General features: G+C 30.9%; 1 protein-coding gene across 2 annotated transcripts in view; it reads left to right on the top strand.

Moving 5' to 3' along the window:
- The window catches only part of LOC145296056 (tubulin epsilon chain-like), a 197,539-nt gene extending 186,328 nt beyond the window's left edge, over positions 1–11,211 (top strand). The window contains exons 11-12 of one of the 2 annotated variants that reach the window (XM_080142123.1): positions 7,394–7,568; positions 10,716–11,211. In XM_080142123.1, coding sequence (XP_079998249.1) covers positions 7,394–7,568; positions 10,716–10,874 — 334 coding nt within the window. In that variant the 3' untranslated portion in view covers positions 10,875–11,211. The remainder of the gene's footprint in view (positions 1–7,393; positions 7,569–10,715) is intronic. The other variant, XM_080142122.1, reaches the window with a different exon arrangement.
- The last annotated feature ends 16,555 nt before the right edge of the window (positions 11,212–27,766 follow it).

The following is a 27,766-nucleotide window of genomic DNA, read 5'->3' as shown; positions in this document are numbered from 1 at the left end:
ACCCCCCAGATCATAATATCTACAATTTGTGAAGAGATGTCATGTCTAAATTTATATTGATCGACTTTTAAAAAATTTGCACTATTCCATTCTGTCACATGTGTGTTCGGCTTTTTAGTATAAATAAAGTGAAACTGATGGAGCGAAGGGAATTCTTCGGCTTCCTTGCCGGGGACGTCCAGAAAGCAATCAGCTTTGATCAATGCAGTGAAAACCGTCATATCAGACAATTGCTATTCATTTGGACACTCCCCTTTTTTAGGGCTGGTTTTCCTCCAACAACTTGGGGAAACAAAACAAAAACAAAAAACTGCCTCACAGCGAAAGTTAAGTGCGGGATTTCATTTCCATATGGCGTGATGTTTTACCTCAAAATTTATGCACCTGTGTTGCATTCACTTAACTTTTTAATCATTTAATTTCAACCATTCTTGATTTGGTTTCCCTCGTAGCTTTACACTTTTTTTCCGCCTTCACCTCAAGGCTTCGGGTTCGAGCCTACCTGCCTACCAAAACTATTTTTTTCTTTTACACCTACAAACACCCGGGCAACGCCGGGTACCCTCGCTAGTCTTCTAGTATATAGAAGGCAAAATGTGTCCATGTGCGTGTGTCTGTATGTCCCGCAAAAACTCCTACAGACACGTCAAAACATGACAAAATCAGTATCATTTTAAAGCTTGATTGCTCGGACAATAAATAATGAAAAATTAGCCTAAAACATTAGTTCCTTCACTCTCAACTGGACCGTTTTCTACAAGAAGGTGTCGGTTTTTGCATCGACATTTTTGAAAGTCATCGTCTGCATTGGATAAACTACGCTTAATTTAAACGCTTGCGACTTCCAGTTTTGCAATGGACACGTCAGCTAAGACGTTAGATTTTTTTTTCACCTTCTTTTCCTCTTTCGCATTATGAGTTCGAGCCTGCCTGCCTTCTACTACCACTTATTTTTAACACCTCTCTCCACCCAGGCTGTCTACTGTTTTTTTTTTATTCCACCCCTCCCCCAACCGCTCAACACCCCTACTACTATAAGGGCCAGACAATATTTTTCGGACACTTTAGTATTCAACTTTCCGAGTACCATAGAGTGACAAAATTCCTTCAATAGAATAGCATAAACATATAAAGACAATACCTGTAATAAAAACAGAAAAAAATCGATTAGGTAAGGAAAAATATTTAATTTTCATTATTTTTTACAAAACACACAACATTATTTTTCAGACATCATTGAAAAACTGTTAATAATCTGTAATATCACCTTTCTTCTCAATAACTTTTATCAATCTCTCTTCATAATGATCAAACATATGCACAATAACATCGCTACGTGTTTCTATTAGTTGTTTTTTGCCATCTAGTTTTCGTTCCCATAGTTGAGCAACCTTCGTTATTTCATGTCCATCATAGACAAGTTGCGCAAGCATTTCTCAAACATTTTCCATTAAATTTAGATCTGGGCTGTTTGCAGATCATTCCAACTAGTCATACTCACTTTAGTCATCCATTCTTTCATGAGTTTTGACACATGGATGCTGCAATTGTCTTGCTGTATAACAAAATCATTCCCCATCTCTTTGGTAGGGCTTTCTCGTCCAGCAACTGTTTGTAGCTTTCACTGTTCTGTCATCCTTTCAGCCACTTCAACCATATATTTCCATTAGCAAACCATAACTCCTTATATTACCAAATATTTAATATTTCCATTAGCAAACCATAACTCCTTATATTACCAAATATTTAATATTTCCATTAGCAAACCATAACTCCTTATATTACCAAATATTTAATATTTCCATTACCAAACCATAACTCCTCCTCCTCCTCCTCCCATCTGTCGTTTGTTCAGTACAACAGGCTCACCCCTTTTCGACCAAGTACACCATCCATCGGGCCCATCAAACTTGAAACGCTTCTCATCAGTAAATATAACCTTCTTAAAGTCAACATGCTTTGTTAACCACATTTTAGCACTCTCCAGTCTTGTTCCTTTGTGTTTCTTTGTTAGTGTAATTTTTTTCTTAGCCTTTGCATACTTCAAACTAATCCTATGCAGTGTTCTTTATACTGTTCAGACGTTTATATCCAATTCACATTTCTCCTTCAGTTTTCTTGCTGTAACTTTTTCTCCAGATGTCAAAAGCCGTGTCACAGTCCTCTTCATTCTTTTTTCAGTCCTCTTGCCAATTGATCTTTTCTGTCCTTTTTTCTTTTTCCACTCGGAGTTTGTCTTCAGCATGTATTTGACCGTTGATTTTGACAGCTTCAAATCTATAGTGATCCTTCTGATGCTGAGGCCATCTTCCCGCTTGTTTTGCCAGTAGAATAGAACAGATAATTGATTCTAATGATGACAGCTAAGTGTACAAGCAGAAAATTTGCATACAGCAACATATACATGAACATAGATCTTAAAAAAATAGAATTTTTTGTCAAAAATAGTGTCGCGCAAGTTGTAGCAAAATTCACAAAAAAACTAAAATTATCAAAGCCAAACTAAAAAAATGATTACACTAAGTAATGGATTTTTACTCTTCAACTATGTACTTCAATCTCAAAAGTTTTTGGCACTAGTAACCACCTTGAAGTACTTTTTTCAAAGTGTCCGAAAAATATTGTCGGGCCCTTGTACCACTTTTTTTTAACACCTCTCTCTACCTGGGCTGCCTACTGTTGTTTTGATCCCCCTCCCCCCTAGACCACCTCTTTACATTTAGGCAATGCCGAGTATCCCTGTTAGTCTATAATATAAATCTCAAACGTCTTTTAGTGTGTGTGTAAGTTTTGTATGTCTTGCTAAAACTTTCGACACGTGCGATAAACACTGACAAAATTGGTATCATTTAAATCTATATATATAAAAGCCAAAATGTGTGTTTGTGTGTTTGTATTTTTTCTGTATGTACGCCAAAGGCCTTTTTCGGGGTGGTTCTCGGGTTGGTCACTCATTCTTATAACTTTTTATATGCTACCGAAATGATAATATCTAAGATTACGAAACGACTCCGTGTGTATCTTTACTTTGGGCAACTTTTATGTGCAATTTTTGCATATTTATTGGCCCACGTGTGTCTTTGACTTTTCAGTATAAAAAAAAGCAAAACTGCGAAAACGAATTTGTGTCCTATGTGCCGAGACGTCCAGAAAGCAAATAAGGTTTGATCAATGCTGGGGGAAAAAAAACCTGTCATATCAGACAATTGCTATTCATTTGGCGAGGGAAACAAACAAATACACAGAAACTGGCTTGCAGCGCCAGACATAAGTCGCATGATGTTTGACTTTATTAAATTCTCGCACCTGTCAATTTCGCTTCATAAACATTAAATTAAGACAGTTTTCACTTCCTCTCCCCTCGTGGCTGAGCTGGTTAGATGTCTGGTTTTTTTCCCCTTTCTTTTCCACCTTCGTGTCAAGGCTTCGGGTTCGAGCATACCTTCCTACCAAAACTTTGTTTTTTTTACTTTTACACCTCCAAACACCCGGCAAACGTTTTTTAATTTTATTTTTGTTTTGATCTACACCCCCCCCAACACACCTCCAAACACCCGGACAACACCGGGCACCCACACTAGTCTAATATATAAAAGGCAAAATGTATGTTTGTGTGTGTGTGTGTTTGTGTTTGTATGTCTCACAAAAACTTGTGACAGGCACATCGGAACGTGACAAATTGGTATAATTTCAAAGATCAACATCTCAGATGACAAATATTGAAAAATTGGCTAAAAAGATTCATTCTTTCACCGTCAACTGGATCGTTATTTGCAAGGAGGGGTAAATTTTTACTGTCGACATTTTTGCAAGTCATTCAAGTCTCGCGTGAACAACATTATATAAAACAGGTTATTTTGAATGCTTGTGATGTCACACTCACAGTGCGTGCATCGATAAGACCGTTTGCTTTTTTCACCTCCTTTTTTCTTGCACGTTACGTGTTTGAGCATGTCTACTACTCATAATTTTTTTTTTTGCTCGCACAGGTACTCGCTGCTATTTTGAGTTTTAATTCATTTTTTTTTTTTTTTTTAGGGTTTTGGTTGCTCAACCCTAACCCCCTTACACACATCGCAACACACCCAGGCAACAAAATGCATTAATCAAAATATCGTATTTAAGCATATTTTACAACCGGGTAATGCTGGGTGGCCTGTTAGTGATATATAAATGTATTATAACAAAAACTTATTTGAAAATACATCATTTGAAATCAAAATGAAAAATTCCACAAGAACATTCTTCTCAACCTAATACAGATTAGGTTAGATTAAGTACTGATCTTTGCCTATTTGAAAATGTGTGTAAAAATTGGTTACATTTCATCATACAAAGGTTAGTAAAAAAAACAAAAAAAAACTAGAATTCCTTGCAAGTATTTAATTAAATTGAGAAAGCAAATGGAAAATTTCTGCCTTCAATCTATTTCCATAATGAGGCACATTCTTTTTTCTTTCATATTTTTTTCTTTTTTTAAAGTTTTCCAGTTGAAGACGTTTATTTTATTATTTCTTTTTTTTTTTTAGCGTGACTGATTTTATATGAATATTAATGTGAACACTGACAAAGCATATATTTTATTTTCATCATTTTTTATGCAAGGTGTACATTCATAATATAATAGCAATTTATATTGTATTAATTTATAGTTGATTCTCTAATTGTGAAATTTTAACTTTGTTATTGTTATTTCAGATTATTTGCTCTGTAATGTTATATTCAAGTCTGTTGATAATCGCCTCATTTAATTTAAGAGAAATATTTTTAGTTATGCTATTCTGAGTTGCACTAACATATACAATGTATATTAAGTATGAATTTAATTCTTTTCATAGAGAGGATGATTTTGGAATCAACAATACAAATGTGTTATCCAGTTTATATCTATAGATTTGACAGAACAAGTATGCCATGCTACTATGGTACACATTTGTACAGGAGAATTGAATGGAGTAGAAACTTTTATAATCAATTAATTTCTTCCTAACATCTTAATGATTTTTGTTTAAAAAAAAAAATGTGTATATTTCACATTTTTTTTTTTATCTGTTTTGTTCTGTCATCAGCAGATTAATGTTTTGTATTTTGTTATAAGTGTCGTACAGTAATCTTGTCATTTTAGTGTTCCGTCTATGTATTGTGACATATTCACTTGATTGTGCTGAAAATCTTCTACACAAAGTCATGGATTTAAAACATCCCTCCTTTCTCCTCCTCCTCCTCCTCCACACCGAATGGATACGACCTGTTTTTGTTTTTTTTATTAATCCATCACCTTTTTATATAAAGTTCAATATTAACAGTCGTCTAGCTGAAACCACTGTCAATAATTTTCCCCCCAAAATGTAGATTTTATGAACAAAGCTTCTTTCTTAAAACTGGGCGCCTGTGGAACTCTCTTTCTTTTGCCTGTTTTCCATCCAACTACAATTTGGTTTATATATTAATATATACAATTTGGTTGTCTTCAAATCCAACATAAACAAAGTCTTGACAAACCGTCCCCTTAAGTAATCCAATTTGCCATATTTCCACTACTAACGATTAATATAGTCCCATTGACTTCTGTACACTCATTAACCCTTATCCTCGAGTGATGAAAAAAATTTAAAAAAATAAAAATAAATAAAAATAACAGTCAGCAGCTTACAGTTCACAAAATCAGAATAATGAACAAATTCTTCGAATGTTAACGTATGAGGCAAAACTATGCATACGATGAATCAGTCTTTTTAATCTTGGTTATATGACTAAATCATATCTGGAAATCGCAGAATGTTTGCTCATCAGTCAAGGATACTTTCACAAGGTGTGAACTCCTTAAATAAAATTACTCCCAGTAAGAGAATTTGATAACCCCATCCTGCTTGAAGAATTTTATTTGAGCATTTCAACTCACATAAACTTCAATTTAAGAAATAAAAGAAACAAAAATCCTTCCAGATTTAAATAGAAAAAATAATTCTCCAGTATCTTTTTTTTTTTTAATATTAGATCGAAGATGTTGCATGCTTCAAAATATACTTAATTTGGCTATGGATAGGGGTATGACTAAACAATAGACCAATAAAACAAAAGCTCGTATGCAGGAACTATAAGAACAAAACATGTAATATCTAAGTAAAACAAAAACAAAATGGAAAAGAGAACGATGAAATACAGAAGAAAAAAAAAGGACAAAAGAATGGATATTTTGGAAAGTAAAAGAGGAGAAAAGGAATATAAAAATGGAAAAAACAAAAGAAGCATTACAATTCTCGTCTTGGATATTATTCTCACAACATTTCAGTTGGTATAATCCTCCAACCTTCTTCAGGTGCATCATTTAAAACTTGGCTATCTGGATGTCATTTCAAACAGATAAGTTTATACACTGATAAGTAAGTGAAAATATTTTGCTGTCGATGACCCGTCAGTGATCATCTGCAGATAAAGCATTCAGATGCTGATGGTAGCTTATAAGATAACTTGAACCATTCATAAACCCAGAGTCAGGACGATACAAAGACTTTAACATGTGGACTGCCATGTCAAAATGTCAAAGAGAGAAACAGTAGACAAATAGATAGACAGATCGCTTGTTTCTTTACACTTAATTTTGTTGTATTCCCCCCCTTCACTAATACTCTTCAAGTAATAGCCAGGATTTGCATCTGCTTGCTTAAGTTGTCAGCCAAAAAGAGACAGATCCCCTCTCTCATGGTGTCATTGATTTCTGCTATGAGATCATCTTTTAAAGTGTCACTCAAATCCTTCCTTCCAAACCTGGCCTTTGCTATTAAACACTAATTTTGCATCACAGGTTTTGTACAGTAGTAGTGTGGGGTCTGCAGTAAATATCCATTAACAGCAAAGCCAACGTTTTTACAATAATTTATTTTATTTTATTTATAAATTCAAAATAGGTATAAAAATGGTAAAATTAATTCCTAAGTAATAACAAGTATGCCTGCAAGTTGAATTTGTTAATTAATTTGTTTTTATATAATATAAAAAGTTGATCATTTCAATTCTGTATTTATGTATACATGTGTCCTTGAAAAAAAATTGCATATAATGTTGAGAAATCTACACTGCAAATTATAGAATCATCCCTAAATCCCTAATGAAAGCTATCACTAATCAAGTAGGTTTCATAATATATCTACATTCATAAAATAATTTTTAGACAAAATAAAATAGAATGTTTAACAAGTTGCTACTGTGTGGTCAAACTTTTATCAAAATTTGTTTTTGTTCTATTTCTGTTATCATTTAGAATATGTGATAAATATTGAAATATTGTTTATGGATTTTATGTATTTTGCATTTTATACAAATTTGCAACCACAAAATTTTGGTATTATATAGATAAGAATGTATATATATTTTCTTTTTATTATTTTTTTAGATTAAAAACACAGTTGGCATTTATTCATTGGAATAAAGATGGTTGGAAAACTGGATTGTGTGCTGTGCCTCCTGTTGGACATTCCTATTCTTTGCTGACATTAGCAAATAATACTTGTGTCCGACATACATTTACTGATCTCAGAGACAGATTTGTGAAATTATACAAAAGAAAGGTAAGATTTTAACTAAACTTAGATATTTAAGACATTCAGTTGTTTTAGCTATTATGACAACATTGTAAATATTTGATAACAGCATTACATCTAAAAGATTGCTATTGCATACAAAAAAGTCAAGGAAGTTGTAATCAGGTTATATGAGAGGCCAGATGCCAGGTTAAGTGTGGTTGACAAATTTCCCTAACAGTCAAACCTGGGATTTCTAGCTGGTATGGCAAGGTGATGAATCTTGCAGCTGCCTGATCAATATAGGATTTCACTGGTTTACCTAGAATACTAATTTAGCCATTGGTGTTGAGCTTGAGGAAGATGGGGAGGGGGGCATGATATCACCTTAACTGCTAACAATACTGAAAACAATTGTTGTTACTAGCAACTTTATTAGTATGTCACTGAATGATGCAGTGAATCACCTTCTATTCTAGCAATTGATTTTTTTCACCTTGGCAAAAGTTTTTCGTGGAGAAGAATCCACCGTCTGCTCCAGGGGATGTTTACACTTCTTTACATGCTTCAGTTATTTTTCTTGCATTGACTTTAACAAAAATTGTTGTCTCCTCAGCTTTTATTAAATGCAACAGATCTTCCTGTGCACCACCATTCTGATGTTTACGCCTTTCTCTCTTGCAATGGCATGCATTGGCTTGCTGGATTCATTGTTGATGATCTCTTGAACTTCAACGATGAACTCCAGCATTCTGGTCATTGATCATACGTTATTCTCACTTATGTCATCTTGTAGTTGAATTCATAATCTTTCAATTCCTTTTTCACCATTCCAATCATCACCCAACCATCATCCAACCATCATCCAATCATCATCCAACCATCATCCAATCATCATCACAATCATCATCCAACCATCATCCAATCATCATCCAACCATCATCCAATCATCATCCAACCATCATCCAACCATCATCCAACCATCATCCAACCATCATCCAGCTGATGCTGAATCTGGAATTGCCTTATTTGTCCTTGCAGCAAAAATTCTAAGGAGAAATTCCACAAACATTGAGGTTAAAAATTGTCCATAATCAATTATAAAAAAAAAAAAATTAAAATAATTGTTTCAGGAATACAATGGTAGTTTTAAAAAGACATCAATTTGAATAGATCAGCAGTTGAAAATTGCAAACAAATGTAAAAAATAAATCTCACTAAGACTGGATAATTATGCATGAAGCACATCCTCATATCTGTTTAAGTCTCCGCTCTACATTTGCCTTCTTTCCTTACCTTACCATAAAGTTACTTTCAAACAATGTTTAAAAACTCTTTCATTTTTGTGCATCAGTAACCATGACAACTAGGATGTAAGAAAAAAGAGAACAAATAAAACTTTGATTTGGATTAACCACTAAGGAGGCTGTCCTATCAGCAGATGCAAAGTACTAGGGCTGCTGTATTGCCATTTGGTGAATGGATTCTGGACCATGCAGTAGTTTCTGGTGGGGCCTCTTGATGCCATATTAGTGGGTAATTGTTACGGCTTTACCTTATCATGTGCTACAAAAAAAATAAATAAATAAATTTCTTTGTTTCTGTTTCTCTCTTAGTTTCCCTCTCTGTCCGGCTCTAAGCAAGTCTAACGACCTAGTCCACAAATTCCAAAATTCCATCATGACAAGTTTCAAGAAAAAATACACGAATAAACCCGAATCTCCAACTTCCAACATAGACCCCACTACCATGTCTCCTTCTCCAACATCAGGGGTCTACATTCTAACCTTCCAGAGGTTGAAACCAATTACAGGAGACTAAACCAGACCTATTATTTCTAAGTGAAACTGACATTGGACAGACAATTTCCCTAGAGGAGTTCGTAATTAAAGGATACTCTAACTTAACTTCCAAATCTGACCCCCCAGATCGCCATGGGCATGGAATATGTGCCTATATTAAAGATAACTTTCCATGTGGTAGGGATATCTCCAGAGAAAATCCTAACTTACCCTATATGTGCTTCCGGGTTGCACTTGCTCACACTACTGCATTTATATTTACTCTCTATTGCCTCCACAACAGCGGACTTACTATCTTTAAAAGCATATCTGAGAAAATTGACCACATCCTATCTGTTTATCCTTCAGCTAACATTCACGTTTGTGGAGGCTTCAATGTTCACAATGTGGAATGGTTAACTCACTCAAACAAAACCGATGATGAGGGGAGGTTCTGTCATAATTTCTCCATTGCTTATGACCTCCCTCAGATTGTTCACGAACCTACCCATGTGCATGACACTGACGGCCAGTATACGAGTCTCCTAGACCCTTTTCTCACAACTTGCCCTGAACTATGTTCAGTTTCCATTTTGTCTCTTGGGTGGATCTTCCGACCAGTCTGTTGTATCAGTTAAGACAAAAATGAAATGTAATACGTCCTCAGACGTACCTCTCCATCGTACAGAATATCGATACACTATGGCTGACTGGGATAACTTCCATACATTTATATCAGATCTAGCTCTGCATTCCATGTTTAAAAAGGATGTGTCCTCTATAGTATCAGACCTGACAGATTAGTTAATTGTAGGTATACCCTTGAAAAAATTCCAGCAAATCTAACAGCCAGCCATGGTTCTCTCCAGAATGTGCTGCTGCCATTGCGCACAGAAATTACCTTTTCCATTGCTTCCAATGTAATAGATGTATGGAGACTAAAGCCACTTTCAGGACTGCCAACAACCATTGTAAGAAAGTAATAAAGAACGCAAGACAGTTGTATGCTCAGTCTGTCAAGTCCAAAGTAGCTGAGCAGTGGCTTGGTTCCCACCAGTTTTGGCAAATAGCAAACAGAATCCTGAACAGAAGCATGTGCTCTATCCCAACTATCATCAATGGACCTGAGGTAATCTCGTCAGCTTCAGACAAGCCAAACTCTTTGCCAAGAACTTTGCAGCTAATTTTACCCTTTGCGACCAAGGCCGCCAACCCCCAATATTTCCTCCTGTATTAGAAAAAACGCTATGTAATATACAAATATCTGTACATGATGTTGCCAAGCTAATCAAAAAGCTTGTTTTGTTTCAAATTTTGTAATTTTCAACAACCACATCTTTCCTCCTTGTTATACTTTTTAATTTTGTTTGAATTATTTTATTCTAATGTTTTGTTTCTTCTTCTTATCCTGCAGGCACATGTACATCACTACACTTGTGTGGATAGCATGGAACTTTCTGATTTTTCCAACAGCCTATACAGTTTGGAAGAAATCATCAATGAATACAAAACCTTGGAAAAACAAATGGGTAATCCACCACCATCACTTCCCCGATTGCATGTGGCCACATAGAAGAGAATTACAGTAATGGAATTACATTTACGAAAAAAATATATAATTTCCTCAATTACATAATTACACTTCATAATTAAACAAAATACTGTATCATCTTGAGAATGAATGATTGAGGGATAAAAATGTTATCCACTTTAATTATAATGTGTGTGTGTGTGTGTGTGTGTGTGTGTGTGTGTGTGTGTATATATATATATATATATATATATATATATATATAGAGAGAGAGAGAGAGAGAGAGAGAGATCAATTTTCACAGTGAAACACTGGCCACATGTTGCCATACTGAAAAGCTGTGATATTGTGAAACACTTGTTTGTAAATGGCATATATATATATATATATATATATATATATATATATATATATATATATATATATATATAATATTGTGTGAGTGAGTGAGTGTGTATGTGTGTGATGATTTATTACTAAAAAAGTCATTTCTACAAGATTGTAATGCCTGGTTGTGGCTTGGTAAACCAGATTTACTTTTACAAACCTTGTTGCAGATATGTCACACAAGAAAACTGGCTTCTGTTGATACATACCCATGTTCTTCTCCCCTTTGTCATTTGTGTAATTGACTGCTACCATGGGATTTCATACAGCTAAGTAGACCAGTTCTTGAGAGATGAGGATGTTTAACAACATGCCTCATGATGGAGTAATCTAGGTGTTTTGCCACAAATATCCTAAGCTATCATAGATGTATTTCCATCAAATCGATTTCTTTGAAGACATCCATATATATATATATATATATATATATTAACTCTTCCATTGATTTCGATGTATGAGTGTCTAGTGAATGTCCACTAGCTTATTACTTGATGGATGTTTATGCCTGACTTAGTATTTAAGTGATGCTAATGATTTGAAAACAAAGCCACAAATTGTGCAAAAATATTGATTACGAGATAAAGTGACTATTGATAATAAAACTGTATCTCTTGCTCTTTGTAAGATGTTTAAGACATCCTTCCCTGAATTTTAATGTCTATGTGACAGCTGTTTTGAGCTTGGAATCATAGCACAAATGTGTAAAATACTATGTTGACAACTTGAAGATTACACTTTAGCAATAAAAAAAAACAATATATATATATATATATATATATATATATATATATATATATATATATATATATATATATATATATATATATAAAGAAAGAGAGCAGGTAATGATGATATGAAACAGATTTTATATGGTTCAGATCAATTCATATGAAATCAGTTTCTGATTGCAAATAAAAAGCTCAATTAAATAGATTGTAGAAATATATTTCAAGATGATATCCTTTTATAATAATTTTGAAGCAATAAATATGCAAAAACTTATGGATTATATGTGTCCTGATAGGAATGGGGAATGTTATCGTAGTGGCATTACAACATGTTACATTTAGATTTGTTTATATATTGTTCCATTATGCTGCATAAGTCAAGCACGTTGCAGTCAGGTCAACTTGGAGTCTAGATATCAGGTGAACTATGGTTGACAAACTTCTCTGACATCCAGGCCTGGGTCTTTTGGTTATAGCAGAATGCTGACATTTGACAGCATTCACCTTGGTTGAGTTGAGTTAGTTTCCTCACAGACGTACACTATATCTTGAATCATAGTCCGTGCATGGTGGTTTTGGGCAAGATTGTATAAGATGACTAGCCACTAATGCTTCTATCATTGAAGACCAGCCACTTCTGGGATAGAGAGCTTTGCATTTGCCATGAAAAGAGTTTAACAGATGTGATATCTATATATATATATATATATATATATATATATGTGATATCCGAATAAAAACTGTATAAAATGATTTGGATGCATATTAAATCAATACAGAACATCCGGTAATAAAGATAAACATCAAATTCATTTATGACTAATCTTGAAAGCCAATTTGAAGGTTAAAAAGAATATTCAGAAGTACAGATCAGACAGGCAACTGAGCAGAAGTTAGAAGCTCAAAATATCAATGCTGGCTTGCCTCCAGCATCCATTCTAGGCCCAACTCTCTTCTTTATCTTCAACCCACATTCTAAATTCATTCATCAACATATGTGCAAACGACACAAATATATAGCTAAGGTTGCTGGAAAAATGGTTGTATCATTCTTCCACACTAGAAGCTATCTCACTCTCAATGCATTTCTTTACCTATATAAGAGCCAGATACATCCTAAAATGGAGTACTGTCATCTTGGAAAAAAAAGGATACAATAGCTATGGTTCACCTAACATCTCTAGATCTACTCAACTTCTAATCTTGCTGTGACTCTTTAAAGAACCCTCATCGTTCGTATCTCTTACTCATCATACAGGTTCATGGAGCTTGAATTATCATTCTTTGTCTCTTCCTTCTTTTCATCACTTCCTAAACTCCTTTTTATGCCAATTACTCCCTAATAGACTCAGGTATCCGAACCAAAAAGGAGTTCACTTAATCCACTTTTCTCCGTTTCTTAAAACCCACTAAGGTGTGAGAATACATCCTTTTCAGTGAGATCGATATTTATGCATCGATTTGACATTCCTATTACATATCCATTTCCATGTATATTTTTCTCAAACTCCTGAACTCAATTTCAAACATGTGTAACAAGCTCTCACCCTTTAAATATATATAACATTTATCTTGTGTGAATAAATATTATTTTGTTAATGTTAAACATGTTTTCTCTTTTTCTTTCATTCATCATTTCTATTTTCTTTGTCATTCAAAAGAATATTTCCTTTTTAGCATGTCTGTCCAGCAACCCTCTAAATAGAAATTCACATTTCATAAAATGAAAAGATGGCCATCTTTTCACTTCAGTCAATGTGACAGATTCGTGATGTACCTTACAATAGTAAGAGACCCTAATGCTAACACAGAAAGAAGTGATCATTTCTGGTTTCATGCTGTAATAGCTTTCTTATGATAAGAAGGCACATAAATTTTTGACATTTCTTAATACATTATTATATACATAATTTGTTGATAAATCAAGAATTACTAGTTGTACTGTGTTAAAATAATTAAATCCATATTATTTGGATTCTTCAGACTGCTATTCTCATCATTTTCACAATGTTTAGGTTGATGTAACCTTCAACCTTCTTCAGGTGTATCTTGTCAAACTCGAGAATCTTTCTGTTGAACTCCTGAATCTGCACAGAATTTCAAATGGAACCTTTTACTTAATTCACAGGGGAAGTGTGTTCTTGTTTTGTCAGCCATGACTGATAGATATCCTAAGTAATTTGCAATTGCATTTTAGTCGCTTACACTGAGGATTGAACCTTCAACCTTCAGAAGAATGTCACTTTTTCAAGTACTCTAACCATTGTGCCACAGGTCAGAAACATATTGCCAGAAAGATTCACGAATTGGATAGTGTAGAAATTTTATCAAAGTCAAAACCTTGCTCCATCTAACTGCAGTCTATTCCAATCAATACAGCATGCAATGAATTGCTTATTTGCATCTTTCAATAAAGTGGAAGAATCCTGTCAACAAGTTTTTGATTCAAAGCTGAAGAATTGGCACTTTAATCAAAATTGAAGCAAATCCTTGTCAGAATTTTGTTAACTCTATCTTCGATTTTAATATGTCCGAATTATTTTTAGATTTTTTATTTTCAACATAGAATTATGTTAATGTATATTTTATCTTTTCTTTCCTTTTTTTTTATTACATTTTCACCTGAAACAAGGCACAGTGTCACTTTGATGTAGGGGGCTACTATCAGAGACATAAGTTGCAGGGATACTATGTAGGGAGTTGAGCAGCAAGATGTCTCTTCACATTCCATTTGAACTTCTGTATGTCAGTATAGTTGGGGAAGCAGGAACCTAGAAGGGAATTCCAAAGTCTAGCAGTTCTGGGGAAGTAAAAGGCTTTCTTACATCTAGAGATCTCTACTGTGTAGGGGTGAGACATTGCTGATTGTCAGGTTTGTCCGGGGTATTTACATTGAGGGGGGTACAAGGACTTGTAGTTCATCAGAGCATCCACCATTAAAATACTTGTAAAACAGGCAGAGGGATGCAACATTTCATTGATGGGACAGAGGTTGAAGCTGAGATGACAGTTCAGGACCTATCAGGTTGGTGACTCTCTTTTGAATCCTGTCCAGAAGTCAGAGATTAGTAGCAGATGCACCAGCCCAAATGTGACAATAATACTCCATACATGGGCAAATGGTGGCCTTGTAAAGGTACAAGATACTTTCAGGTGTAACTTTCTAGAACGGTAGAGAGAGCCCACCTTCATCGCAGCAGCCTTGGCAATGCTCTCGATGTATGTGTTCCAACTCATGTTCCCTGTGAATGTTAGGCCGAAGAGTTTGAAAGAAGTACTTTCAGGTAATGTATCCTTAGCCATAGTTATTGATGGTTGAGGAGGTTTCTTGTAATTATTGAAGGAAACCAGTTTAATCTTGGCAGCATTGTATGTGACCATCCATTTTTTTCCTCATTCCACTATGGATTGGAGGTCATCCTCTAGTGTTTCTACCATTTCTTTAGATATATGTTCATTTGTTTTCTCCTTGTGTCTGTTATAGAATGTGGTGTCATCAGCAAATACACCCATCTCAGAGACAATTTTATCAGGGAGGTCATTTATGAATATTAGGAATAATAAAGGTCCAAGAATAGACCCCTGAGGTACACCCGCATTTATATCATATTGTTTAGATGTACGACTGTTGAGGACAACCTGAATTCTTCTCTTATTTAAGAAGGATTTAATTAAGTATTTGTCCAATGATACCGTATGAACTGATTTTTGTATCGTGCCATAGCCTATCAAAAGCCTTAGATATATCTAGAGCTACTGCTCTTCCCTCCCCTGGTTTATCCAGTGTATGGTATATACATTCAGAGATTACAGTTAGGATATTTGCTGTAGAACGGGCTTGCCTAAATCAATATTGTTGTTTGGTCAGAAGTTTAGCAGCTGTAAGGTAATGGACTAGAGCTTGGTTAATTATGGGCTCAAAGATGTTGGCAAAAAGAGAGAGGAGGCTAATGGGGCAATAATTTAAAAGTTCTTTCGCCAGAATTCTTATAAACTGGTACCATAAAAGCAGTTTTCCAGCAGTTAAGAAAGCAAGATTCATTAAGGCATTAGTTTGGAGAGGACTGGAGCAATCTCACCAGAGCATTTTTTTAATAATACAGTCAGGATGAGATTGGGTCCACATGCTTTTGAGATGGCTAGGTTTTTTATGATATCATGCACCTTAGAAGGGGTGATTTTCAAATCATCTAGTGTGGCGTTTGTCTGCAAAGGAAAATCAAGCAGGGAGTGATTTGCTGGGTCCAGTGTAGAGTTTGAGGCAAACCGACTAGTAAACATGTTAGCCTTCTCGGTTGCCGTGCAAACAACCTCATGATTGTTGGATTTGCCCATTATGTACTTGGTGAGTGAAGTAGAAATTCTTGTAGATTGAGAAAACATGCATAGATATTATATATCTTTATATATTATATATATTTATATATCTTTATATATTATATATATATTTATATATTATATATCTTTATATATTATATATATATTTATATATTATATATATATTTATATATTATATATCTTTATATATTATATATATTTATATATTATATATATTTATATATTATATATCTTTATATATTATATATATTTATATATTATATATCTTTATATATTATATATATATTTATATATTATATATCTTTATATATTATATATATATTTATATATTATATATATATTTATATATTATATATCTTTATATATTATATATCTTTATATATTATATATATTTATATATTATATATCTTTATATATTATATATATATTTATATGTTATATATCTTTATATATTATATATATATTTATATATTATATATATTTATATATATATATATATTTATATATCATATATATATTTATATATTATATATCTTTATATATTATATATATATTTATATATTATATATCTTTATATATTATATATATATTTATATATTATATATATATTTATATATTATATATATCTTTATATATTATATATATTTATATATTATATATCTTTATATATTATATATCTTTATATATTATATATATATATTTATATATTATATATCTTTATATATTATATATATTTATATATTATATATATTACACCTATAAAATAGAACTAGAAATAAACCAAACAGAAATATATTGTTTGATCGGCAAAGATATGTTTTGAAATCGAGGAAAGAGTTTGACAAGGCTGAATTTTAATGTTGGCAAAATCAATCCCTTTAAGAAGCACTCCAGATTGGGATTAAAATAAAAATTGCCAGTCTAGAACGATTGCTTCTTCACTGACCAGTGATAGAAAAGATATAGGAACAGATACCATATGTTAATGCTTATTCTTTGAAAAGTAAAAAATACAATACATAAAATCATTTATTGCAAAGTCAACAAATCTTCAGAGTAGATGTCAAACAATGTTTTTTTAAGACATTTTATTTAATTTCAAATGATTGCAATTGTTTGATTAATTTGTCATGATGCAAATCCTATGTGATTGTGGCATAAAATCTTTGTGTAAATGTTTTTCAGCATTTTACTCACACAACAAAAAATATAAAATCAATTGTTCATTTCTTTATCATATTGTCTTTCCACTTTTATCTGTAAACTTTTTTCAGACTAGTCACCGCTTGAATTAGAGCAATTGGTTCTCGAAAGAGAAGTTGATAAGCACAAAGGAAGCTATCTCAAGACGAGCAGTTGGCCGTTTGCTTCAGCTGGATATTTGCTTTTAACATTGTGGGGTCTTTATTTGCTCCAGATAATCCTAAGCTGCAAATCATTCAATAGTTCAAGGCTGGACATGACATTTCTTTAGGTAATCTAATTTTCATGGACAATACCGAGACAGGAGTCAGGTAATTAATAAAAGTGAAAAACACAAAGTAACCATTTCAAAGTACTCAGTAATATAGAATTGTTGTATTTGACCAATCGACATTCCACATTTTTGTTTATGCATTTCATTATGCAACCCATTTTTAATAAGAAATTCATTTCCTCTTTTATGTTTATACAAAATCAACTTATATAAAATCAACTTTGAATATCGAAAAGACCTTTTTGCTGATTTGAAAATTGTTTCTTTGTTCATCCTAAAAGAAGGTTACAGCTTGATTAATTGCTATCTGAAGGGCAGATAGATCTCGCTAGCATATATATATATATATATATATATATATATATATATATATATATATATATATAAAGAGGTTTCTGTGATTCAAACTCTGTATTATAAAGCTGTATGCTATATTGAATATTTTAAAAATAAATACTGTGAAATTTACCGATAATATATTTCACTATATTATGTTATTATCATATGCAGGATATATATACACAAAATTACTTTTGGAAAATCAACATTTTTTTGTACAAAGGAGTCACCACTTATCAAAGCCCTGAGGCCACTCGAGGATAAAGGTTAATAAGTGTACAGTAGTCAATTGGAATATATCGTAGTAATCGTTAGTAGTGGAAATTTGGTAAATTGGATTACTTAAGGGGATGGCTACACAAGAAGTTGTTTATGTTGGATTCAGAAACAACCATATTGTAGTCAGCTAGAGAGCTGAGAAATGGAAAAGAGTTCCACAGGTGTGCAGTTCTAAGAAAGAAGCTTTGTTCATGGAATCTACGTTTAGGTTTAGGCACAGATAAAGAGGGAGGGGGGGGTAAATTATTGATAGTGATTTCAGCTAGACAAGCATTTTTTGTGAAAGTTTGGCAGGGGTGAGGCATAGATTGAAGCTCAGACGAGCACTTGGCATAAAAATAATGATAAAGCAGAGACAGGCTAACAACGTCTCTTCATGGGAAAAGGTTGTAGAAAAGAGAAAAGGGCATCCCCGACTATTTTGGACTTTTTTCTGTTTTAAATAAATCCTGTTAAAAAACTAAACATTGGCATCCGCATGGTTTTTAATTAACAAACAGAAAGGGTGAAATTCATAATGACAAAAGACGACAACAATGAAGGATTTATATTCCGATCAGTAGTTGAAATACAACACTTTCTGATACATGGTATTCTTTGCAATCGATCTTCTAGAATTTCAGGAATTACTATTAACAGTGTGCTGTTGTTGCCAAGTGAATTCAGGTGTTCTAATGCTATTATTGTGTTCAAATGTCTCTTACTATTTGATAATGCTGATAACTTTCTATCTTAAGCCTTTAACTATTTACAACCTTTGTAAAGAAAAGATCAAGTGACTTTTAAAAGTTGTTCTATTTCTCAATTGCTGCATTCAGCCTTTCGAGTCACAATGTGCCTGTTCATTTGTACAATATTTACGGAATTGCTGTTGATAATTCTGAAATATAGTAATGTGACAGTGTTGTTTAATCAAGTAATGGCCAGCTTTCACTGGGTTTTGGGTGAAAAAAAAATTTCTTTCAAATTGATCACCAGATTTTAAGGGACCTGATAAGAGAAGGAGTTCTGGTTATTTTATTTTAAATTGGAAAAGAGGACATGTTAATCTGATAATGAAGAGAGAGCCTTGCTAATTTCACTTTTCCAAGGAAATCAGGATTGTTGATGTTATATTAAGGCATATTGTTATGTCAGCAGTCTCCACAATGGCTTGTTATAACTAGGTGTTTGACCATCTGTCTTGCGTAGGCCACAAAGCAAACATCAACTTTTGTGATAATCAGAATGAATAGACAGTAAAGAGTTGATATCAAAATGACTTTATAAACAAACAGAAAATATAGCAGACTAAATTTCACACTGGTCACTCAGGTTAATCAATTATTTGTATTATTTGTTAGTTTTTGAAATGTGTTAACTGATAATAGTGCATATCTAAACTAACAAAATCAGAGGCGAATAAATAGAAGGACCACACTTCACTGTGGGTGGAGGGATGAGACGGTGGGGGGGGGGGGGGTGATTGATTGATTGCCAAAAGACACTTTCTTGTGGTTAAAATTTTACTAACAAATTTCTCTTTGTATAAACAAAGAGAAATTGTGGTTAACATAAAATTATGAAGATCCATCCCCACACCTCTCCCTGTCAGAGTAACGGTGAGAGATTGAGACCAATGAAGAAGAAAAAAAGAGGGGTGTGCTTAAAGATCCGTTGACCACTTATGATCTTGCATACCAAATTCCTGCAGAATTGAGAATTGTAATTATTATTGGTAACTTGAAACGATAATGTATGACAGGATATCATTAAGAAATGTGAGACACCAAATCTCAATTATATTAACATTCATAAAGAAACATATTCTTATGCTTCCTCCTTTCCCAACTCTGCCATGACTTCAAAAATTTGCCATGTCTTGTATAACCGGAAGTACACTTAAACAAGACAAAACAGTTTTCATGATCACAATTACGTACAATGTTGACTGCAATGTTCACTACAAATGTTGCTGTCACTGTAACATTCCTTCCAATGCACTTATATTCTGGCTTGAATGCACATGTGTTAATCCGCCAAAAAAGTAAATCCGGATCCATAATTCAAAAACACAATTCATATGCATCATATGTCCTTTGTTTTTTTATTTGCTCGATTCCTTGTTATTAGCATTAATTGGTGCATTTCAGATGAAAACATTATTACGTACTTACATGTCATGTCAGAATTAGTTTAAATATAAAAAATTATAAAAAATGATCCCGTATTTTAACAAAATATCATCAACAATTACATCTATTAAAAAATATCAGACCTTAATTTAAGTCAATTTAAATTAAGGGAGATAAATCAGTTTGTCATACTGAATTGGTCGCACAACTCTTCTTCCAGAGAACTCAAACATGGCATACAGACCATCATCACCTCCAAGCATTATGTGTAATAAAAAGAGTTGGTCACAATGGAGAGACGGGTACTTCTGTTATTGCAAATGGTGCTTGCAAGCACACATTCTCAGTTTTTTATAAGAAGCTTATATTGTCTACAAACTATAGTCAAAGCTTGTAAAAAGTTCAAAATCATTTAACAGACTTGCTGGGATTTGTTTCCTCGACTTTTTTTTAGAGAATTTATCTATGGCATTGTCATCAATAAACACACATAGTTTCGGATAGTTTAAGAAAATATTTACAAGAAAACAAACAATTTTATCGCTCACCACCAATAAACAGTGTTGTTTCTTTATTAAGAAAATAATTATAAAGATGAGTTGTTGGAATATAACTGACGTAGATAATGTTTAAATTATGCTCACTGATGTGGTGATTATGCTATGAAGAATGAATTGTGTCGACATTATGGAAGAATGAATTATGGTTAAAGAATCTGAACTTACTGGAAGTTATAACAATATATCAAAGAATGAAAAGTAGAAATAAAATAATGGGATATTGTATTTTTTAATTGGATTCTGCATTTTTTTTAATGGGATTGTGTTTTTTTAATGGTATGCATTTTTTTCCTTTTTGCATCATATTTTTACTGAGCTGCTTCGAGACATACATGAAATACAAATATAAAATAGCAAAAAGAAAAACAAAACATGGAGGCATACATATAAATATATAAAATGACAAAAAGAAAAACAAAACATGGAGGCATACATATAAATATATAAAATGACAAAAAGAAAAACAAAACATGGAGGCATACATATAAATACATAAAATGACAAACATAAAAATAAAATATGGAGGCATACATATAAATATACAAAATAGAAACAGAAAAACAAAACATGGAGGCATACATATAAATATATAAAATGGCAAAAAGAAAAACAAAACATGGAGGCATACATATAAATATATAAAATGACAAAAAGAAAAACAAAACATGGAGGCATACATATAAATATATAAAATGGCAAAAAGAAAAACAAAACATGGAGGCATACATATAAATATATAAAATGGCAAAAAGAAAAACAAAACATGGAGGCATACATATAAAAATATAAAATGGCAAAAAGAAAAATAAAACATGGAGGCATACATATAAATATATAAAATGGGAAAAAGAAAAATAAAACATGGAGGCATACATATAAATATATAAAATGACAAAAAGAAAAACAAAACATGGAGGCATACATATAAATATATAAAATGGGAAAAAGAAAAACAAAACATGGAGGCATACATATAAATATATAAAATGGCAAAAAGAAAAACAAAACATGGAGGCATACATATAAAAATATAAAATGGCAAAAAGAAAAACAAAACATGGAGGCATACATATAAATATATAAAATGACAAAATGAAAAACAAAACATGGAGGCATACATATAAATATATAAAATGGGAAAAAGAAAAAGAAAACATGGAGGCATACATATAAATATATAAAATGACAAAAAGAAAAACAAAACATGGAGGCATACATATAAATATATAAAATGGGAAAAAGAAAAACAAAACATGGAGGCATACATATAAATATATAAAATGACAAAAAGAAAAACAAAACATGGAGGCATACATATAAATATATAAAATGACAAAAAGAAAAACAAAACATGGAGGCATACATATAAATATATAAAATGACAAAAAGAAAAATAAAACATGGAGGCATACATATAAATATATAAAATGGCAAAAAGAAAAATAAAACATGGAGGCATACATATAAATATATAAAATGGCAAAAAGAAAAACAAAACATGGAGGCATACATATAAATATATAAAATGACAAAAAGAAAAACTAAACATGGAGGCATACATATAAATATATAAAATGACAAAAAGAAAAACAAAACATGGAGGCATACATATAAATATATAAAATGGCAAAAAGAAAAACAAAACATGGAGGCATACATATAAATATATAAAATGGCAAAAAGAAAAACAAAACATGGAGGCATCCATATAAATATATAAAATGGCAAAAAGAAAAACAAAACATGGAGGCATACATATAAATATATAAAATGGCAAAAAGAAAAACAAAACATGGAGGCATACATATAAATATATAAAATGACAAAAAGAAAAACAAAACATGGAGGAATACATATAAATATATAAAATGACAAAAAGAAAAATAAAACATGGAGGCATACATATAAAAATATAAAATGACAAAAAGAAAAATAAAACATGGAGGCATACATATGAATATATAAAATGACAAAAAGAAAAACAAAACATGGAGGCATACATATAAATATATAAAATGACAAAAAGAAAAATAAAACATGGAGGCATACATATAAATATATAAAATAGCAAAAAGAAAAACAAAACATGGAGGCGTACATAAAAATATATAAAATGGCAAAAAGAAAAACAAAACATGGAGGCATACATACAAATATATAAAATGGCAAAAAGAAAAACAAAACATGGAGGCATACATATAAATATATAAAATGGCAAAAAGAAAAACAAAACATGGAGGCATACATATAAATATATAAAATGGCAAAAAGAAAAACAAAACATGGAGGCATACATATAAATATATAAAATGGCAAAAAGAAAAACAAAACATGGAGGCATACATATAAATATATAAAAGGACAAAAAGAAAAACAAAACATGGAGGCATACATATAAATATATAAAATGACAAAAATAAAAATAAAACATGGAGGCATACATATAAAAATATAAAATGACAAAAAGAAAAATAAAACATGGAGGCATACATATAAATATATAAAATGAAAAAAAGAAAAACAAAACATGGAGGCATACATATAAATATATAAAATGGCAAAAAGAAAAACAAAACATGGAGGCATACATATAAATATATAAAATGGCAAAAAGAAAAACAAAACATGGAGGCATACATATAAATATATAAAATGACAAAAAGAAAAACAAAACATGGAGACATACATATAAATATATAAAATGGCAAAAAGAAAAACAAAACATGGAGGCATACATATAAATATATAACATGACAGAAAGAAAAATTAAACATGGAGGCATACATATAAAAATATAAAATGGCAAAAAGAAAAACAAAACATGGAGGCATAATATAAATATATAAAATGGCAAAAAGAAAAAAAAACATGGAGGCATACATATAAAAATATAAAACGACAAAAAGAAAAACAAAACATGGAAGCATACATATAAATATATAAAATGACAAAAAGAAAAAAAAACATGGAGGCATACATATAAATATATAAAATGACAAAAAGAAAAACAAAACATGGAGGCATACATATAAAAATATAAAATGGCAAAAAGAAAAACAAAACATGGAGGCATACATATAAATATATAAAATGGCAAAAAGAAAAACAAAGCATGGAGGCATACATATAAATATATAAAATGACAAAAATAAAAATAAAACATAGAGGCATACATATAAAAATATAAAATGGCAAAAAGAAAAACAAAACATGGAGGCATACATATAAATATATAAAATGACAAAAAGAAAAACAAAACATGGAGGCATACATATAAATATATAAAATGGCAAAAAGAAAAACAAAGCATGGAGGCATACATATAAATATATAAAATGACAAAAAGAAAAACAAAACATGGAGGCATACATATAAAAATATAAAATGGCAAAAAGAAAAACAAAACATGGAGGCATACATATAACTATATAAAATGGCAAAAAGAAAAACAAAACATGGAGGCATACATATAAATATATAAAATGGCAAAAAGAAAAACAAAACATGGAGGCATACATATAAATATATAAAATGGCAAAAAGAAAAACAAAACATGGAGGCATACATATAAATATATAAAATGACAAAAAGAAAAACAAAACATGGAGGCATACATATAAATATATAAAATGGCTAAAAGAAAAACAAAACATGGAGGCATACATATAAATATATAAAATAGCAAAAAGAAAAACAAAACATGGAGGCATACATATAAACATATAAAATGACAAAAAGAAAAACAAAACATGGAGGCATACATATAAATATATAAAATGACAAAAAGAAAAACAAAACATGGAGGCATACATATAAATATATAAAATGACAAAAAGAAAAATAAAACATGGAGGCATACATATAAATATATAAAATGACAAAAAGAAAAACAAAACATGGAGGCATACATATAAATATATAAAATGACAAAAAGAAAAATAAAACATGGAGGCATACATATAAATATATAAAATGACAAAAAGAAAAACAAAACATGGAGGCATACATATAAATATATAAAATGACAAAAAGAAAAATAAAACATGGAGGCATACATATAAACATATAAAATGACAAAAAGAAAAACAAAATATGGAGGCATACATATAAATATATAAAATGACAAAAAGAAAAACAAAACATGGAGGCATACATATAAACATATAAAATGACAAAAAGAAAAATAAAACATGGAGGCATACATATAAATATATAAAATGACAAAAAGAAAAACAAAACATGGAGGCATACATACAAATATATAAAATGACAAAAAGAAAAACAAAACATGGAGGCATACATATAAATATATAAAATGGCAAAAAGAAAAACAAAACATGGAGGCATACATATAAATATATAAAATGGCAAATAGAAAAACAAAACATGGAGGCATACATATAAATATATAAAATGGCAAAAAGAAAAACAAAACATGGAGGCATACATATAAATATATAAAATGGCAAAAAGAAAAAAAACATAGAGGCATACATATAACTATATAAAATGACAAAAAGAAAAACAAAACATGGAGGCATACATATAAATATATAAAATGGCAAAAAGAAAAACTAAACATGGAGGCATACATATAAATATATAAAATGACAAAAAGAAAAACAAAACATGGGGGCATACATATAACTATATAAAATGGCAAAAAGAAAAACTAAACATGGAGGCATACATATAAATATATAAAATGGCAAAAAGAAAAACAAAACATGGAGGCATACATATAAAAATATAAAATGGCAAAAAGAAAAACAAAACATGGAGGCATACATATAAATATATAAAATGGCTAAAAGAAAAACAAAACATGGAGGCATACATATAAATATATAAAATGGCAAAAAGAAAAACAAAACATGGAGGCATACATATAACTATATAAAATGACAAAAAAAAACAAAACATGGAGGCATACATATAAATATATAAAATGGCAAACAGAAAAACAAAACATGGAGGCATACATATAAATATATAAAATGACAAAAAGAAAAATAAAACATGGAGGCATACATATAAATATATAAAATGGCAAAAAGAAAAACAAAACATGGAGGCATACATATAAATATATAAAATGACAAAAAGAAAAACAAAACATGGAGGCATACATATAAATATATAAAATGGCAAAAAGAAAAACTAAACATGGAGGCATACATATAAATATATAAAATGACAAAAAGAAAAACAAAACATGGAGGCATACATATAAAAATATAAAATGGCAAAAAGAAAAACAAAACATGGAGGCATACATATAAATATATAAAATGGCTAAAAGAAAAACAAAACATGGAGGCATAACTATAAATATATAAAATGACAAAAAGAAAAACAAAACATGGAGGCATACATATAAATATATAAAATGGCAAAAAGAAAAACAAAACATGGAGGCATACATATAAATATATAAAATGGCAAATAGAAAAACAAAACATGGAGGCATACATATAAATATATAAAATGGCAAAAAGAAAAACAAAACATGGAGGCATACATATAAATATATAAAATGGCAAAAAGAAAAACAAAACATGGAGGCATACATATAACTATATAAAATGACAAAAACAAAACAAAACATGGAGGCATACATATAAATATATAAAATGGCAAAAAGAAAAACAAAACATGGAGGCATACATATAAATATATAAAATGGCAAAAAGAAAAACAAAACATGGAGGCATACATATAACTATATAAAATGACAAAAAGAAAAACAAAACATGGAGGCATCCATATAAATATATAAAATGACAAAAAGAAAAACAAAACATGGAGGCATACATATAAATATATAAAATGACAAAAAGAAAAATAAAACATGGAGGCATACATATAAATATATAAAATGACAAAAAGAAAAACAAAACATGGAGGCATCCATATAAATATATAAAATGACAAAAAGAAAAATGAAACATGGAGGCATACATATAAATATATAAAATGACAAAAAGAAAAACAAAACATGGAGGCATACATATAAATATATAAAATGACAAAAAGAAAAACAAAACATGGAGGCATACATATAAATATATAAAATGGCAAAAAGAAAAACAAAACATGGAGGCATACATATAAATATATAAAATGGCAAAAAGAAAAACAAAACATGGAGGCATACATATAACTATATAAAATGACAAAAAGAAAAACAAAGCATGGAGGCATCCATACAAATATATAAAATGACAAAAAGAAAAACAAAACATGGAGGCATACATATAACTATAAAAAATGACAAAAACAAAACAAAACATGGAGGCATACATATAAATATATAAAATGGCAAAAAGAAAAACAAAACATGGAGGCATACATATAAATATATAAAATGGCAAAAAGAAAAACAAAACATGGAGGCATACATATAACTATATAAAATGACAAAAAGAAAAACAAAACATGGAGGCATCCATATAAATATATAAAATGACAAAAAGAAAAACAAAACATGGAGGCATACATATAAATATATAAAATGACAAAAAGAAAAATAAAACATGGAGGCATACATATAAATATATAAAATGACAAAAAGAAAAACAAAACATGGACGCATCCATATAAATATATAAAATGACAAAAAGAAAAACGAAACATGGAGGCATACATATAAATATATAAAATGACAAAAAGAAAAACAAAACATGGAGGCATACATATAAATATATAAAAT

The sequence above is a fragment of the Euprymna scolopes genome, chromosome 16 (genome assembly GCF_053919585.1).
Source record: "Euprymna scolopes isolate OS-2025 chromosome 16, ASM5391958v1, whole genome shotgun sequence".
Classification (NCBI taxonomy): domain Eukaryota; kingdom Metazoa; phylum Mollusca; class Cephalopoda; order Sepiida; family Sepiolidae; genus Euprymna; species Euprymna scolopes.
This window is presented reverse-complemented; position numbering and strand designations above follow the sequence as displayed.